Source organism: Salvelinus fontinalis, chromosome 8 (assembly GCF_029448725.1).
Source record: "Salvelinus fontinalis isolate EN_2023a chromosome 8, ASM2944872v1, whole genome shotgun sequence".
NCBI lineage: Eukaryota > Metazoa > Chordata > Actinopteri > Salmoniformes > Salmonidae > Salvelinus > Salvelinus fontinalis.
In genome coordinates this window covers 7,932,486-7,952,141 of record NC_074672.1, presented here as the reverse complement: position 1 = coordinate 7,952,141, position 19,656 = coordinate 7,932,486, and the positions used below count along the sequence as shown (strand labels likewise).

General features: G+C 42.3%; 1 protein-coding gene across 1 annotated transcript in view; it reads right to left on the bottom strand.

Moving 5' to 3' along the window:
- Positions 1–403: 403 nt before the first annotated feature.
- Positions 404–19,656, bottom strand: part of LOC129860454 (phosphatidylinositol 3,4,5-trisphosphate-dependent Rac exchanger 1 protein-like) — a 131,177-nt gene continuing 111,924 nt past the window's right edge. Inside the window, exons 33-40 of the mRNA XM_055930846.1 lie at positions 19,430–19,532; positions 18,292–18,435; positions 15,267–15,381; positions 13,201–13,267; positions 12,885–13,060; positions 12,549–12,651; positions 11,958–12,025; positions 404–11,093 (exon numbers count right to left, since the gene is read on the bottom strand). Of these exons, the coding sequence (XP_055786821.1) occupies positions 11,051–11,093; positions 11,958–12,025; positions 12,549–12,651; positions 12,885–13,060; positions 13,201–13,267; positions 15,267–15,381; positions 18,292–18,435; positions 19,430–19,532 (819 nt within the window). The 3' untranslated portion in view covers positions 404–11,050. The remainder of the gene's footprint in view (positions 11,094–11,957; positions 12,026–12,548; positions 12,652–12,884; positions 13,061–13,200; positions 13,268–15,266; positions 15,382–18,291; positions 18,436–19,429; positions 19,533–19,656) is intronic.

Here is a 19,656-nt window from a genome sequence, read left to right as displayed (position 1 = left end):
GCTTTTATTATATGTTGCACAGTAATACAATATGTATAACATAAGTCCAGTTTTCCTTAATCAAGACAATGGACACTTAAACCTAATCACCTGCGTGTTTCTCCCCTAGAATGGTCTCGGTTGGGATTGAGAGTAAGGGATACATGTTACAGCAATAAAGCTCCCTCAATCATTTACTAAGTTAAGGCTTGCAGGGCCCCTAAATGGAAGGCCTCTAGAGATGGGACAGCAGCAATTACTAGACTTTCCTCCGATATTAAAAGACTGTGATCCTGTAAAATCAATGTACAAGGCAACCCAACACAGCAGCAGTATTTCCAAGAGATAGAGGGCTGGGTATTTACCTGGTATCAAGAAAAATGTGTGGGGACTTCATACTTACACCTTAGAATTCAACACAATGTTTTGTGATGAGCATTTTATTTTACTAGCTTGTTAAAGTTCAATTTACAATACTACTTCCAACAAGAAATATATATAAAAAAATGCAAATAAAGTATGTACAATGATGAGAAATTAGGACAAGTAAATGTTACCAGTGACATTTTTCCCTCCACACCAACATACAGTACAGGATTCATTAGCTAATGACTGACATTGAAGCAACGCAAGTTAGACACACTTATTACATGAATCTGACCAAGAGGCAGGATAGCTGTATACATTTCAATCAAGGGGCGAACTGGTAAGAGTGCAACATTTGATCAATTGATCACTTAGGGATGTCTTCTAACTTCGAAAGATGCAATTTAATATTTCCTGTTAAATTACAGCTATGCCAACATCAGAGGCTGTAAAGAGAATTGAAATCTGGGGTGTGTCTTTTGCAACAGAAAACTGAAGTAAGCATATCCTAATTTCCTAAAAGTTCAGGTAGCCCCTTCATGTTTCATGCTGTTCTGTTCCAATTGGTGCTTTATGAACACGACCCTGCAGAATTGGGACCTGACAAGAGCTTCTAAATAAATAGTCAGAATTGGGACCTGACAAGAGCTTCTAAATAAATAGTCAGAATTGGGACCTGACAAGAGCTTCTAAATAAATAGTCAGAATTGGGACCTGACAAGAGCTTCTAAATAAATAGTCAGAATTGGGACCTGACAAGAGCTTCTAAATAAATAGTCAGAATTGGGACCTGACAAGAGCTTCTAAATAAATAGTCAGAATTGGGACCTGACAAGAGCTTCTAAATAAATAGTCAGAATTGGGACCTGACAAGAGCTTCTAAATAAATAGTCAGAATTGGGACCTGACAAGAGCTTCTAAATAAATAGTCAGAATTGGGACCTGACAAGAGCTTCTAAATAAATAGTCAGAATTGGGACCTGACAAGAGCTTCTAAATAAATAGTCAGAATTGGGACCTGACAAGAGCTTCTAAATAAATAGTCAATAACAACAACGCCAGTGTGGATATGCATGAACCAAAAATCTGTCCATTATAAAAAAAAAAATACAATATGAATACAATTAATTGTGTTTTTTAGATACTATATATATATATTACATTTAACCTTTATTTAACTAGGCAAGACAGTTAAAGAACAAATTCTTATTTACAATGACGGCCTAGGAACAGTGAGTCAACTGCCTTGTTCAGGGGTAGAACGACAGATTTTTTCCTTGTCAGCTCGGGGGATTCGATCTAGCAACCTTTTGGTTACTAGCCCAACGCGTTAACCACTAGCTGCCGCCCCCAGGTAGCCTATAAAAATATTATAATTAAGCAATAAGGCCCACGGAGTTGTGGTATATGGCCAATATACCACGGCTAAGGGCTTTTCTTAATCACGACGCAACACGGAGTGCCTGGATACAGCCCTTAGCCATGATATATTGGCCATATATCACAAACCCCTGAGGTGCCTTATTGCTATTATAAACTGGTTATCAGTTTAGAGCAGTAAAAATACATGTTTTATCACACCTGTGGTTTACCGTCTGATATACCACGATTGTCAGCCAATCAGCATTCAGGGCTCAAACCACCCAGTTTATAATTTAAATTATAGCATTAACTCTGCTGCCAAAGGCATAGACCATATCCTATTGTCTCTGACAAAGACATTGGTTCCGGTAAGTATATAAAAGAATAATAACATAACATAAAATCTTAATGAAAATAATGCTATTATGTTAACTTCAATGATCCCTTTGTTGTCCTAATCCTCGGGCGGGTTACTGTACATTGTGCTGACACTGCTGAGTGATTGGATGAATCATTATGCCATTTAAATATTGAAACATTCAGATTTCAAAGCAGCTAGATAGCTACAGCTAAATTAAATACAAAATTGCAACAAGGTCTCAGCAAAACATTGGAGGAGGCAGTCTCCCACTTAACGATTATATATTAATAGTTTCAAAGGCTTCAAATATTCCAACCTTTTGACTAGGCGTGCGGATTGGCACACACAAACAGCTCTGAGATTAGATACGGTTACCTTGTTTCCCAGACTCGGATTAAAAATTGTCTCCCTCCAGAGGAAATGACAGACAAAATCAAAACATGAGAAAAATAGAATAAGGAGTTTGCATGTAACGCTTATCAAGCCAATGTTCTAATACGATCTTTCAAGTTGAATAATAATGTTCGTGTCAACTTCGAAATGATCTGATCCATTCATAAAATTGACAAATAGAAACCGAGTTTTACATTTTTTATTTACCTTGAGTCATTTGAAAAATGTAAGTTTGTTGCAGTTAGGAAAACTGGGTGATTTCTAAATACGTGGTTCAAGTGGATGCTACTATCCAGCCCAGCCCAGCCGCACTATCACAGTGCGAATGTAAAGACACTGCTCATCCAAAGTGGTAAATTAATGGGGTCCTTTGGAGAAAAATGTCTCTCTCACACACACAAGCAGACGTTTGGCGCCATGCATGTATAACAGGCGTCACTGTGCACACTAGTGTTGCGCCGTAATTGCAAATGTCCCACCCGCAACACCTAGAAAATATTTTATAGAGTGAAAATCTGAGGCCCGCATCTGACCCTAACCCGATAATATAGAAAATGAAGCTACATTCAGAGACAGCAGAACGATTTTTTGACAGGGGGTGCAGGATTTTTATTGGGTCTGATTTAGATACGTTTCTGCTTCCAATTTCCGACATGTTGGTAGCCTATTTGTTAGTCAACTTGTCTATAATTAGATACATGTAGCTTCTCTTCTGTCATTACATGTTGCAATTGAAGACTAAATAAACACGTTCACCGGAATGTCATAAATCGATAGGATGAAAGCTTCAATCTAATTGACATCGGTAAAGTTCTCTGTCAATTCTGCTTCTTTTGCGAAGCGAAGACGTTAAGGGACTAGGGAGAAAAGGCAATACAAAAAAAAAAACGGGGAAAATGTTCGTGCCAAATTTACAAATAACACACGTTTGACCGGTTGTATGGAAATAGAAAGCGGTGAAAACGACTCAACATGTTTCTGATAATATTTAATTTAACCCTGGATGCATATTTTATGTGGTTGAAATCGACTACTATCAGCTTTTATGACGCGAATAAAGATGGAACCTCTACAGATGGTATCTTACTGTGCATTCACATTCTCTCACAATGCTGAAAGAAAGACATATCTCAACAGTCTTGTTGCCGAGTCCAAATTTAGCATACATTTGGTGTATAATTTTACTGCAGTAAATGCTTCTGCATGAGTTAATATTAAGGCTATAAAGATATAGGATAACCGCGGGGACTGCGGGTTATCAGTCAACGCGCACGTACACACCAAGTTTCTCCCTGGCAACTTCAGACTAAAGGCATATACTATATTAAAACAGCCATGATGTGTTATGATCACAACCAAATGAGGAAACTCAATTGGCACGGTCACTGACCGCAAAGAGACATGGGCTTGAGTCCCTGTCAGTCTGCCCTCCAAATTCACTACACCGTTCTGCAGCGTCGCCTAGGCGAACACCTTGCATAGTCTACAGTAGCTTTCTAACAGCTATGGTTTTATGACGAAACAGACATTCAGAATAAAAACCTCTGTGCGTAATGGCAACTATTAAAATCCTTAAGATTCTATTAAAGGTAACCCATACAAACAAATGGAAGTATGGAGGTCGTTTTTCTTGTAAGTAAGCGTTTCACTGTAATGGTTACACCTGTTGTATTTAGCCATGTGACAAAAACAAATGATTAGATTTGAGCCCCCAAAAATACAGGGTTAAATATGTGTAATTGTTTAAATAAAAATGACATATTTCCTGAGCTTTCTTATATCTCCTAGATACTGTATAGGACACACAATTCAATACCTGATTCATTTTTTTACAGTATTTTTCCATTTATGAATGTGTTATTCAATGCATTTGATAAAATATAGGGGAATATTGGGGATACCTAAAGGGGTCATAAAATTCTAAATCAAATCGCTAAATGATCCATGATTTCACCATCTTAAAACAATTCTATATGTTAGCTTAGTATATTCATGGATGGATTCTCCCTTTTTTGAAATAAGTCATTGGATCAATGATGATAGGCTGCAGAAATAATTACTGATCTGACATGACTTGGTTGGTAGCCTAGAGTAAAATCTCCTTTCACACATCTAGCGATGTCGTCTTCAAGGATGGGAGGAATGCAGGATAATGAGTGCAAGTCCACGTGAGAAAAGTGTCACAACAGTGGTCAAATGGGGCACATAAAGAGGGCCTGCAGAATTACAGACGCAGACCAAACGATCACGCAGGCTCCTAAAACGACTCAAGGTGGAGAGAGCGAGACATTTGAAAAGGGCAAATTTCATACAGGAAGAGGAAGAGTGTAGCGAGGATGTGTTTACTATTCACAACGTGGACACTACCTTTACTAAGGTACCTCCGCTTAGACAGTATTTAACTGTACATGGATGTAAAGTGAAGTAGGAGATAGATACTGGCTGTAGTGTAACATCACAGTCAGAGTGGGCAGCACCGTCAGTCCCAGTGTTAAAACCAGACGGTACAGTGAGATTGTGTGGTACCTATAAACAGAACGTCATCACTAGAATAATACCCCATTCCTACAATGGAGGACATGTTCATGTCCTTACCTGGAGGAGAAAAATTCAGCCAACTAGACATGAGCCATGCTTATCAGCAGATTGGGCTAGATGAAGATTCAAAGAAATATGTCACAGTGAACACGCACAAGGGATGATACACCTAAGCCAGGTTACCCTTTGGCGTCAGCTCCAGTCCCATTATCTTCCAGCACACTATGGAGGAGATTCCACAGGGGATTACCCAGTGTATCTCGATGATATTCTCCCGACAGGAAGAAATGATCAGGACCACATCCGAACACTGGACAAAGTGTTACAGCGACTGGAGGAGGCTGGGCTACGCTTGAAACGGAGTAAGTGCAGCTTCATGGAGAAGGAAGTGACATTCCTAGGACACAGGGTGGACGCTACTGGACGGCATCCAGTGCCAGAGAAAGTAAAGGCGGTACAGGACACACCAATGCCTACCACAGTCACAGAACTGAAATCATATCTGGGCCTATTAAACTATTATAATAGGTTATAATAGGGCGGTATTGTGGTATTGTCATCGTATGCCAATAGGGTTTGTATCACGCACTCTCTTCTCTCCTACAGAGAATTCCTTTTCACAACTTGAGGGATTAGCTATCATATTTGGGTGCAGAAGTATCTATATGGGAGAGAAAATGTCATGGTAAGTTTTCTATATGGCATTGCTTTGGGGATATCTGGTGTATGTGTGTATCTATGTTTGACTTCGCCTCCAAGGACCACATGAATTTAACACTTCATTGTATCGTTGTATTCATTGTATCACACTCAACTTTCATTTTTCAAATGAATAAAGGCACATTTGAAAATGTGAACAAAATATATACAAATCTAAATGTTAGTGTAAAAAAAAATTAAATAGAAGAATTGAAAATAGATCTATTATTCAATTTCAACACATTTATCAGATCATTAGACTGATAAGCATTACAATGACCAAGGTAAGTTCTTTAAAAAACATAGCATGCCATTACTCCATTTAATACTGCATGATGTGTAGGCTGGAATGCTTTCAATTCTTGAATACCTGATATTATTGAGGAATACAATTGCTCCTTCCCAGTACGATAAATAACTAATGCCTTCATATTGCAGTAATAGCCTACAGTAATTGCACTTTAAAAAAAAAGAGAAATGCCATGGCGGCTGACTCATATCCTCAATCTGTCAATCTCAAAAAGGGGAGCTCCCATGTCAATGGAAAATGGCTTCTATACCACCAATCTACAAGTCAGTGGATAAATCGGATGTGGCCAACGACCATCCAGTGTCAATTCTATGTGCCATCTCCAAAGTGTTGGAAAGACTGGTGCACACACAAGTTGCTAACTATTTCTCACTCAACAGCCTATTTACAGCCTATCAAAGAGGTTTTAGGAAGATACACAGCACATCTACAGCAGCGCAAAGGGTTGTGGAGGACATGCCATCGGCTTATAACAGCCAGGCGGTCACAGTAGCAATCTTCTTGGATTTGAAGAAAGCTTTTGACACTGGTCACCAACACAAGGTCCTGAGGAAGCTTGAGAAACTAGGCTTTGACAGCACTGCAATCAAGTGGTTCACATCATACTTACAGGGGAGAAGTCAGTACACCAAACTGCAAGCCACGCAATCAGCCCAGGTACTTGTGGTAAATGGAGTACCACAAGGGAGTGAGCTTGGACCCCTGCTGTTCTGCATTTACATAAATTACCCTCGCCCATCAGTGCTGGAGAAATGCCGTATACATATACAGTGCATTCGGAAAGTATTCAGACCCCTTGACTTTTTTCCACATTTTGTTACATTACAGCCTTATTCTAAAATGGATTAAAATAGTTTTTTTCCCCTCATCAATCTACACACAATACCCCATAATGACAAAGCAAAAACAGGTTTTTAGGAATTTTTGCAAATGTTAAAAAAAACTTCAGACCCTTTACCCAGTTTATTGTTCTGAGTCTTCTTGGGTATGACACTACAAGCTTGGCACACCTATATTTGGGGAGGTACTCGCATTCTTCCATGCAGATCCTCTCAAGCTCTGTCAGGTTGGATGGGGAGTGTTGCAGCGCAGCTATTTTCAGGTCCCTCCAGAGATGTTTGATAGGGTTCAGACTCTGGCTGGGCCACTCAAGGACATTCAAGGACATTCTGAATGCCACTCCTGTGTTGTATTGGCTGTGTGCTTAGTGCCGTTGTCCTGTTGGAAGGTGAAACTTCAACCCAGTCTGAGGTCCTGATCACTCTGGAGCAGGTTTTCATCAAGGATCTCTCTGTACTTTGCTCTTTCATCTTTCCCTCGATCCTGACTAGTCTCCCAGTCCCCGCCGCTGAAAAACATCCCCACAGCATAATGCTGCCACCACCATGCTTCATGACGTAAAGCTTGGCATTAAGGCCAAAGAGTTGAATCTTCGTTTTATCAGACCAGAGAATCTTTCTCATGATCGGCGAGTCCTTCAGGTGCCTTTTGGCAAACTCCAAGCAGGCTGTCATGTGCCTTTTACTGAGGAGTGGCTTCCGTCTGGCCACCCTGCCATAAAGGCCTGATTGGTGGAGTCCTGCAGATATGGTTGTCCTACTAGAAGGTTCTCCCATCTCCATAGAGGAACTCTGGAGCTCTGTCAGAGTGACCATCGGGTTCTTGGTCACCTTCCTGACCAAGGCCCTTCTCCCCCTATTGCTCAGTTTGGCCGGGGGCTGCCAGCTCTAGGAAGAGTTGTGGTGGTTCCAAACTTATTCCTTTTAAGAATGATGGAGGCCACTGTGTTCCTGGGGAACTTCACTGCTGCAGACTATTTTTATTACCTTTCCCAGATCAAATCTAATTGGTCACATACACATTTTTAGAAGATAAAGAGAGTGTAGCGAAATGCTTGTGCTTCTAGTCTGACAGTACAGTAATATCGAACAAATTCCCAATGACTACCTTATATACACAATGTAACGGGATGGAATAAGAATATGTACATATACATATATAGATGCGCGATGCCCGTGTGGCATAGGGAAGATGGAATAGATGGTATAAAATACAGTATATACATATGAGATGAGTAACATAGGATATGTAAACATTATTAAAGTGCCATTATTTAAAAGTGACTAGTGATACCATTATTAAATCCATTTTTTAAAGTCAGCCTCTCTATGTTAGTGATGGCTGTTAAACAGTCTGATGGCTTTGAGATAGAAGCTGTTTTTCAGTCTCTCGGTCCCAGCCTTGATGCACCTGTACTGACCTCGCCTTCTGGATGATAGCGGGGTGAACAGGCAGTGGCTCGGGTGGTTGTTGTCCTTGATGATATTTATGGCCTTCCTGTGACATCGGGTGCTGTAGGTGTCCTGGAGAGCAGGTAGGTTGCCCTCGGTGATGCATTGTGCAGACCTCACTACCCTCTGGAGAGCCTTGCGGTTGAGGGCGGTGCAGTTGCTGTACCAGGCGGTGATACAGCCCGACAAGATGCTCTCAATTGTGCATCTGTAAAAGTTTGTGAGGGTTTTAGGTGACAAGCCAAATTTCTTCAGCCTCCTGAGGTTGAAGAGGCGCTGTTGCACCACACTGTCTGTGTTGGTGGACCATTTCAGGTTTGTCCGTGATGTGTATGCCGAGGAACTTAAAAGAAACTTTCCACCTTCTCCACTACTGTCCCGTCGATGTGAATAGGTGGATGCTCCCTCTGCTGTTTCCTGAAGTCAACAATCATCTCCTTTTGTTTTGTTGACGTTGAGTGAGGTTATTTTCCTGACACCACACTCCGAGGGCCCTCACCTCCTCCCTGTAGGCTGTCTCATCATTGTTGGTAATCAAGCCTACCACTGTAGTGTCGTCTGTAAACTTGATGATTGAGTTGGAGGCGTGCATGGCCACGCAGTCATGGGTAAACAGGGAGTACAGGAGAGGGCTGAGAACGTACCCTTGTGGGGCCCCAGTGTTGAGGATCAGCGGGGTGGAGATGTTGTTTCCTACCTTCACTACCTGGGGGCGGCCCGTCAGAAAGTCCAGGACCCAGTCGCATAGGGCGGGGTCGAGACCCAGGGTCTCAAGTGTAATGACGAGTTTGGAGGGTACTATGGTGTTGAATGCTGAGCTGTAGTCAATGAACAGCATTCTTAGATAGGTATTCCTCTTGTCCAGATGGGATAGGGCCGTGGGCAGTGTGATGGCAATTACATCGTCTGTGGACCTATTGGGGCGGTAAGCAAATTGGAGTGGGTCTAGGGTGGCAGGTAAGGTACAGGTGATATGATCCTTTACTAGCCTCTCAAAGCACTTCATGATGACAGAAGTGAGTGATATGGGGCGATAGTCATTTACTTCAATTACCTTAGCTTTCTTGGGAACAGGAACAATGGTGGCCATCTTGAAGCATGTGGGGACAGCAGACTGGGATAGGGATTGATTGAATATGTCTGCAAACACACCAGCCAGCTGGTCTGCGCATTACTGCATAGTTTCCTAAGGACGTGAAGCGAGGCGACCATATCTGTCGGCACCATCTTGCTCTTTTCTCAGATCTGTGCCGACCCAACCCTGTCTCGGAGCTCTACGGACAATTCCTTCGACCTCATGGCTTGGTTTTTGCTCTGACATGCACTGTCAACTGTGGGACCTTCTATAGGCAGGTGTGTGCCTTTCCAAATCATGTCAAATTAATTGAACTTACCACAGGTGGACTCCAATCAAGTTGTTTTCTACAACTCAAGGATGGTCAATGGAAACAGGATGCACCTGAGCTCAATTTCGAGTCTCATAGCAAAGGGTCTGAATACTTATGTACATAAGGTATGTTTTTTTCTTTTTTATACATTTTCAAACATGTTTAAAAAAACTGTTTTGCTTTGTCATTATGGGGTATGTAGATTGAGGAGGAAAAAAATATTGCATCCATTTTAGAATAAGGCTGTAACGTAGCAAAATGTGGTCAAGGGGTCTGAATACTTTCAGAATGTACTGTATATGCAGATTACACAGTCCTGTACTACTCAGCAAATACCACAAGGGAGAGTGAGGAGTCAGTGTCAAACGACATCAAGAGGGCAGCAGCTTGGTTTGCTGACGACAAGCTCTCCCTATACCCCCAGAAAACCAAGGCAATGCTGTTTGGCAACCCACAAAAGCTGAGATACACAGGCAAAAGCATCACAATAACAGATGGACAAAACACGTATGAACAAGTAAACTCCATGAAGTACCTGGGGATGAAGTCGGACCCACACCTACACTGGACTGAACACGCCAGCCTGGTCACAGGGAAACTACTGTCTGGGCTAAAAAGAGCAGGGGACTTTGTCTCCAAGGGCATCATCCTGACAATTTACCACACCATAACAACTCACCTGGACTACTGTGCCACAGTATGTCTTCCCACCCTACATCAGGACAATAAGACAGGTCTTAACCGGCTACAGCGTATCATCAACATGACCGGGCATTCACGGAGGGAACACATGAAAACAGAGGTTCTTCTGTAAAAAGCTGGAATCGAACCACTGACGGTCATGATCCATTACAACGCCCCAGTGACTGTTTTCAACGACACACAGCACAGACTGCCTGAATACATGTCAGACCTGTTCAGGTGGGAGTCTCCACCCATCCTCCGGGGGCACACCAGAGCAGCAGTCAAAGCCTATGACCAATTGGACCCGTACCTACTGGCACAACCATTAGCGAAAAATATGGCCATTCAAGGCAGTCTGCAGGTCTTTGGACCGTTGTACTGGAACAAGCTGGACTTATCCACACGAGAGCTATCTAGCATGTCCACCTTCAAAAGAGCAGTACATATAGCTGTAATGTGAGCCTTGTTTTGTTTGTATGCTACCGCGTATGATGTGTGTGCTTCTGTGCATGCTGTGATTTTAGATATGCTTTTGTATGTATGCCAATGGGTATGCTGTATATGTTTTTATTGATTCTATGGAACTGAGGACTCACTGGAAAACAGTGACAATTGTTACTGAGTGGACTATCTTGACTAAATAAATGAGCGGAATAAAAACACAGCGATGCTTAGTCTCTTATAGATCTCCATCTTCGGGTGGCAGACACAACTTGAAGAGCCTGTGGGAAGTAAAAATTGTTGAACGTTATTTTAAGATCTGATATTTGTGTAGCCTAGTTCCAGATCTGTTTGTGCCATCTTGCAGAATCCTACAGCATGAAAAGATTTGAAACCAAGCTAGTAGTGTGTAACTAAAGCCTTGTTCACACTGCAGGCCTTAATGCTCAAATTAATTTAGTTTTTCAAATCCGTTTTGGAATACTGACTGTCCAAACAGCAAGTTACAAGTGACCAGCAGTCCCGACATGGCTACGCTAGTTGTCATAGTAATGACAGGTGTGTGTGTAATGGTGTAGGTTGATTTGTGGTGGTGCTATTGCTTCCTATCACTCAGAAGTTATGTTGCAAGCTAAGGTGACAACAATGCCTGCCATGGTCGTTTCCCAGTTACTTTGAATGTTCAAAATCATAGTGTAAGAACACTTTCAAGGCCTCAAAGGATAAGATGATCCAACTTTCAAAACAAGTCCTTTTTGCCTAATAACGGCAGTTTACTTCGCTAGCTAGTTAACTGTTTAGCTTTTTAAAACGTTCACTAATTTGTTTGTGAACAATTAACAACCTGGTTAGCTACCATATGTACTTGTCAAACTGTCAACAGAGTAGCAAGCTAGCTAAGACATGCAAAATAACAGTCTAAAAACCACTCGAGGTCAAACAAATCAGATTTGACCATTCACACCACCTACGGCGGTGGTTTGAAATGTGGCTTGAAATATCCGATTCCATGTGCTTTTTGACTGTTCAGACTGCAGAAAAATTAACAGATTCGAATCGGACATGCAAAGAAAATTGGATTCGAGTCACTTCAAACTGGCAATGTGAACAAGGCTAAAGATTGAACTCAGTCCTATTGTCTATACCTTGGGGCTGCGGGCGGCATCTGGTCCATCACTTTGAGGTTTTTAGCCGAGATCTCTACCCTGGTGCCCTATCAGAGAAGAGAGAGGGTTACACAATATTACATATTACATATTTAGACTGAGGACAAGTGCCCACAGGGTTGCAGCTACCGCTGCTCAGACAGTATACACAAAGTTATATTTCTACCTAATGTCTTTAGGTTGAGAGCGAGCCACACCTATCGGGGAAAGACTACATTCAACCTTAATTTACCCATCCCACTGCATCGTTGTCCTGATGTACTGTACAGTATGTAGTGAATGTCTTAGAATTCAGCTCGAAGCCCACGTTCAAAGTCCAGTAGATTATTGTCTGTCAGTAAAGTACTTTTTAGTAACGCTATGTTATACAGTAGGTGGAAGTTGCTTCCTTTCATATTCAGTTTCCATTTTTGAGCCACTGGTCGTTAAAGACTAGCAAGGGGATAGAGAGATGTGGGTTGTATTCATTAGGCACCGTTGCTACATGTTTTGCTACGGTGTACCCTAAATGAATATGACCCAGAACTTAAATCTGTTGCTAGGCGTGTAAAAAGGGTGTAGTTAGGGCACCTGTTTGCGCATGATGTCCATGGTCTGCATGATGCAGCGGGGCATGAGGCCGTGGTTCCGTGCCAGGATCATGGCCTGATCAAGGGTCACACTCAGGGTGCACCTGCTCAACACAAAGGTCAGAATTCAGCAGGTTAAAGGTGTTTTGACCGTGTTACGATTACCTCATGGAAAGGAGTTGAAAATACACTGTTTTAAAGGGGCAAGGCATACTGTACGCAGTGCATGTCTAAGCACTACAACTGACATAGCAATACATAGATGTGGATGAGTGTTTGCTCCAGCTGATGCTAACTGGCAGTACTATTACATCACTTTCAAGGTCATACGACAGACCTCTGCATGCCAGTAGCACACATGGTGATATGGCATGCGCCCAGGCGGTTGCACAGCTCGGAGGACACACACAGGACGCCGACGCCAGAGGGGTGGCCTGCGGCATTGGGATGCACGTTGACATATGACTTCATCAGACGACACAGGTCGTCCAGAGTGTTGAGGGGTCTGAGGAGCTGGGTAGGAGAGGGGGGACAGAAGACAGGGGATTTAGGGGTTAAGACTATAAAAATAAGTACTCTAACTTTCCTTTCCGGGCAAAAGTACTGCCCCTGAGCTTGTTTGTAAACAAAGAGTAGGTCTGATTTCTGTTTACCTGGTCTATCTTCTTAGCTGTGGTGTTGGAGTCGGTGGGAAGATTTGACTTCTCCAGGTAAAAAGCCCTGTAAGAATAGAATAATTAATAATAATAACAACAATTGTCATTATATGTGCCCTATTTCACACATGTACAAGTGTTTGTTAATACGCATGTATGAATGAAAAATATGTTTTGCATATGTGTGGTCACGGCCAGGGTCTACCATTATCGATGGCGACCCTGGAGCAATTAGGATTAAGCACTTTGCTCAGGTTATCATTCAATATGACTGCTATTGAACAATTAATGAATACATTGATATGCTCAATTTTCTCTATTTCCTGTAAAAAATGTCACATCAACAAACGTCATCCACCTTCTAAAGCTAATACATTAGTCAAACTAATCAGCAAAAGAAAACCCCTTTATGCAAGTGGGAAGTACAATACAGTAAGTAGTACAACACAGTAAGTAGTACAACACAGTGGGAAGTACAATACAGTAAGTAGTACAACACAGTGGGTAGTACAACACAGTGGGTAGTACAACACAGTAAGTAGTACAACCCAGTGGGTAGTACAACACAGTGGGTAGTACAACACAGTGGGTAGTACAATACAGTAAGTAGTACAACACAGTGGGTAGTACAACACAGTGGGTAGTACAACACAGTAAGTAGTACAACACAGTTGGTAGTACAACACAGTAAGTAGTACAACACAGTGGGTAGTACAACACAGTGGGTAGTACAACACAGTGGGTAGTACAACACAGTGGGTAGTACAACACAGTAAGTAGTACAACACAGTTGGTAGTACAACACAGTAAGTAGTACAACACAGTGGGTAGTACAACACAGTGGGTAGTACAACACAGTGGGTAGTACAACACAGTGGGTAGTACAACACAGTGGGTAGTACAACACAGTGGGTAGTACAACACAGTGGGTAGTACAACACAGTGGGTAGTACAACACAGTGGGTGGTACAACACAGTAAGTAGTACAACACAGTGGGTAGTACAACACAGTGGGTAGTACAACACAGTAAGTAGTACAACCCAGTGGGTAGTACAACACAGTGGGTAGTACAACACAGTGGGTAGTACAATACAGTAAGTAGTACAACACAGTGGGTAGTACAACACAGTGGGTAGTACAACACAGTGGGTAGTACAACACAGTAAGTAGTACAACCCAGTGGGTAGTACAACACAGTAGGTAGTACAACACAGTTGGTAGTACAACACAGTAAGTAGTACAACACAGTGGGTAGTACAACACAGTGGGTAGTACAACACAGTAAGTAGTACAACACAGTAAGTAGTACAACACAGTTGGTAGTACAACACAGTAAGTAGTACAACACAGTGGGTAGTACAACACAGTGGGTAGTACAACACAGTGGGTAGTACAACACAGTGGGTAGTACAACACAGTGGGTAGTACAACACAGTGGGTAGTACAACACAGTGGGTAGTACAATACAGTAAGTAGTACAACACAGTGGGTAGTACAACACAGTGGGTAGTACAACACAGTAAGTAGTACAACCCAGTTGGTAGTACAACACAGTAAGTAGTACAACACAGTTGGTAGTACAACACAGTAAGTAGTACAACACAGTGGGTAGTACAACACAGTGGGTAGTACAACACAGTAAGTAGTACAACACAGTTGGTAGTACAACACAGTAAGTAGTACAACACAGTGGGTAGTACAACACAGTGGGTAGTACAACACAGTGGGTAGTACAACACAGTGGGTAGTACAACACAGTGGGTAGTACAACACAGTGGGTAGTACAACACAGTGGGTAGTACAACACAGTGGGTAGTACAACACAGTGGGTAGTACAACACAGTGGGTAGTACAACACAGTGGGTGGTACAACACAGTGGGTAGTACAACACAGTGGGTAGTACAACACAGTGGGTAGTACAACACAGTGGGTAGTACAACACAGTGGGTAGTACAACACAGTGGGTAGTACAACACAGTGGGTAGTACAACACAGTGGGTGGTACAACACAGTGGGTGGTACAACACAGTATAACACAATATAAAGTGCGTGGGTTGCTACCTGAGTTTTCGGTAGTAGGCTTTGACCCTTTCCAGTGCGACGGCGTTGGTGCGTTGCTGGAACTCTTCTACGGACACGTAGTCCTGCTCGGACACTCCCTCTGGCCTCTCCAGGGCTGACCCAGGGACAGATATAACACAGTAAAAATGCAGTACAAGCATTTAGGCATGCAGGCAGGCAAACACAGATACATACACAGAAAAGCGCACACACACACACACACACACACACACACACACACACACACACACACACACACACACACACACACACACACACACACACGATAGGAAGACACATGAATATACAGTACATACACGCACCTTGACAGACACATTGCTAATATTCTTTTATAATGGATAAAATGTACAAGTTTATACTCTGACAGCTGAATAAGACCACTGAACACAAAACTGTATTCAATACGAGTGGCCTGTAGGTGGCGACGACACCCAATTTAGACCTAGTTCTCTAGGTCTCCACGACTGCAGAATAGTATTACATTACAAGCTTGTGCTTTGCAGCCACTGAACAATGTGAGCCTGCCTCCCTGTTGGGTTATTGTCCCAACTGGCACATGTGGATAGAGAATGAATGGTTCCCTAGCACAGAGAATCCAGCATAATTCCCGCCATTTATATGGACCCAACGAAGGTCGAAAGGACACTGCAGTGAAATAATAGTGAAGAGGAAGCAGATAGGTAGGCACAGAATACATTTCCCGGTTGTACGCCATAGTACGTTACTCAAATGGTAGTTATGACACCGTAAATGGCAATTACATAAGAAATACCCCAAAATGTGTATTTTGTTTGTGACTATAGGTACTTTCACGCTTGCATTGTAACTAGAACATTACATGTAAGCATCTAACCCCGCTTTTCTTAAAGTATGGGTCGCGACGTGTCAGTGTACATTTATAATTGTTTCATTAAATACTGGACTTGATTTGGCCAAGTGCATCTGCGCTCTCTGCTCAGTTCGGCAGCTGCGCGAGTGTGAGAGGGTGATGCCCCGTGTGCTTCGCGGTTCACCAGATCTTTTTTTCAGCAGTTTTCTTGAAGATCACTCACGACGCGACACACACGATGCAACGCTGTCGCTCAGGCAACAGATGATCCGCTGTCAGCCACTGACTTGTCATTTCCACTCGCCGTCACTCACCGTTGTCATCAAATGAACTCATGCTACCCACAAGTTCTGCCTGAGCTCAATTGTCATGAAACGCATATACAGCGATGAGTTTCTCTCTCTTAAATACAAACTTATAACGAGGAGCGCCCACAATGGTGTTTTGTGTGTGGAAGTGCTTAGTAATGGAACTCGCATAAAGAAGAAATTAATAAAATGACACGTCCTGACCGAACACCCAGGGAGTTCTTTTAGAACAGGGCAGAATGAGTCAGGAAACAGGGCTTCGACTGTGGAAAAGTAAGTCAGCTAGCAAGGCATTGTTGTCATTTTTTAACCGGTGATGATAAGCAGTAATAAGGGAGTACTAACGATGTCAAGCAAAGAGGCATTTAGTTTGAAGGTAGGCCTTGAAATACATCCACAGGTACACCTCCAATTGACTCAAATGATGTCAATTAGCCTATCAGAAGCTTCTAAAGCCATGACATAATTTTCTGTAATTTTCCAAGTTGTTCAAAGGCACAGTCAACTTAGTGTATGTAAACTTCTGACCCACTGGAATTGTGATACAGTGAATTATAAGTGAAATAATCTGTCTGTAAACAATTGTTGGAAAAATTACTTGTGTCATGCACAAAGTAGATGTCCTAACCGACTTGCCAAAACTATAGTTTGTTAACAAGACATTTGTGGAGTGGTTGAAAAACGAGTTAATGACTCCAACCTAAGTGTATTTAAACTTCCGACGTCAACTGTACCTAGTTTATATGGATATTTAATTTAATTGTTATTTGTTTTTGTCTATATTGCATTTGTTTTAGGCATAAGGGCAATGAAATGTACCGATATTTATGTATAGTCGCATATTTCCCTAAGCTTGTGTCCCAGGAAAAACATAATTTCTCATTTGGGTCCCAGACTGAAAAAGTTTAAGAGCCCCTGATCTAATCAGTAAGGAGAAAGGGATTTAGAGATACTGAGTAAAAGACCTCTGTTGAACTTGATCATTATAGACACCATGGGCTGCATCCCAAATGGCACCCTATTCCCTATATAATACATTCCTTTCGGGCACTAAATAGGGAGCCATTTGGGACTCACCCATGGTCAGTGTAGGCAACCTATTCCCTATATAGTACATTCTTATTTAGTTCCCAAAAAGGAATGTATTATAGTATTAGGGAATAGGGTGCCTGGCATGACTTATCCAGGCTAATGTTATAGGTGAATGGGTGAAGACATTGTTCTATACATCTAATTGCTCCTGTCTCCGTAAAACTGAGTGCATATTTAAGATTATAGCAAATTGATAGGCATGATAAACTGTGTGGTTTGAGCCCTGAATGCTGATTGGCTGACAGCCGTGGTATATCAGACCGCATACCACGGGTATGACAAAACATGTATTTTTACTGCTCTAATTACATTGGTAAGCAGTTTGTAATAGCAATAAGGCACCTCGGGGGTTTGTGATATATGGCCAATATATCATGGCTAAGGGCTGTATCCAGGCACTCCGTGTTGCGTCGTGGTATATTGGCCATATACCACACCCCCTCAGGCCTTATTACTTAATTATACTTCTGCATTGTGAAGGTCTGTGTATCTATGGACCTGCAACATATTCCCTGAAGGTGCCTCTAGTGCATTTCATAAAATTCAACCCAATGCCATTTGATTTGACTCGACTCCATTCAATTCATTAAACTGTGATTCAATGAGGCCTTGATGACCACCGCCTGGTCTCTAATTCAGCCAACTTTGTTTTGATGATAATTCGAATCAACTCAATTGAATTCAGCCAACTTTGTTTTGATGATAATTCAAATTGACTCGACTCAACTGAGTTCAGCAACATTTTGAACGAGCGGGCTGTTCTCGTCCTACTCACCGCTAGTGAAGAGCACAGTGTGCAGTTTGAGGCTGCCCCCGTTCCGCAGGCGCGTGGGGAGCTCACTGAAGTGGCAGCTGTCCAGGTACATGGTGACCCTCAGGGCCTGCCGGGTGCCCTCCACGTGGTAACACACCGGCGTGTCTGGGGGGAAAAAACACAGTAATCGCTGAGCTTTCACATTTGACCCCAAGGGGAGGTTAGTTATGGGGCATTTTCCCTTCAATTACCCATTGGCTTATTGATTGTCCTTATTGGCATTACATTTACATTTGAGTCATTTAGCAGACACTCTTACATAGAGCGACTTACAGTTAGAGTAACCATCTTAAGCTAGGTGAGACAACCACATTACAGTCATAGTAAGTACATTTTCCTCAAATACAACACTATTGGTTACTTCCAATGTAAACTTGTTCATAGCTATTACTATGTTGCAAATGACAATATCGGTATTCAGTGTAGTAAACTCTGCAACAGATAAATGTATTAGTTAATCATCCCGACCCCTGGGGAACCCTAGGAACAACACAACCCCTGTGAGGTTAGCAGACCTTCTGAAGAACTGAAGAACCTGTAATCCTTTGGGATTGGGTGTGAGGTTTTAGACTTTCATGGAACCCTCCGCCTTCATAATGTTTACAAATGGCTCTACTAAGGGGGGTTAGGGGGGATTACTGAACAGGCTTTTATCAAATCAATACTGTCAGATGAGCTTATAGCCTCCACAAACTGTCTGCCTAAGCAACAGCCGCTACGATGTGCTGGTGCTAGTTAGCTAGACCGTGCCGTACTGCTAAACTGGGCCCATTTTCTAAAAAGCGATTTAAACAGGTTTTTAAAGGAAGGAGAGGAAGAGGTATTTTGTATTATGTGTGTGTGTGTTATGCTTACTGTTGAGCAGTAACCTAGAATAGTACATCCTCCCCATTTTATCCGTGGCTTTCTCCCCCTAAATGGGAAATGCATCTGTTGTGCTTTCTTAACACAGCAATCTCGGCTAACCATATTACAGTTAGTGAAAAGGGACATGTTGGGGATGTACAAGTCGTGTGTGTCTTCCTCCACCATGCGTAAACACAAGTCACAACTCAGTCTTTAAACTGACCACCATTGCTATGGGAAAGGGTCTACTTACTTGCAACCAGGCATTCATCCTCCAGCTGGCGGAAGAACACTGTGACTTTGTCCAGGTCCAACAGGGCTGCCTGGGTATCCTCCAGCATCGTCCTCTCCTCCTTCTACACAGCAGAGAGAAGACACAAAGCTCAGCTAACAGGCCAGGGGCCATATTCAGAAAGCGTCTCAGAGTAGGAGTGCGGATCTTGAATTAGTTTAGCCTTTTAGATCAACATGAATAAGATT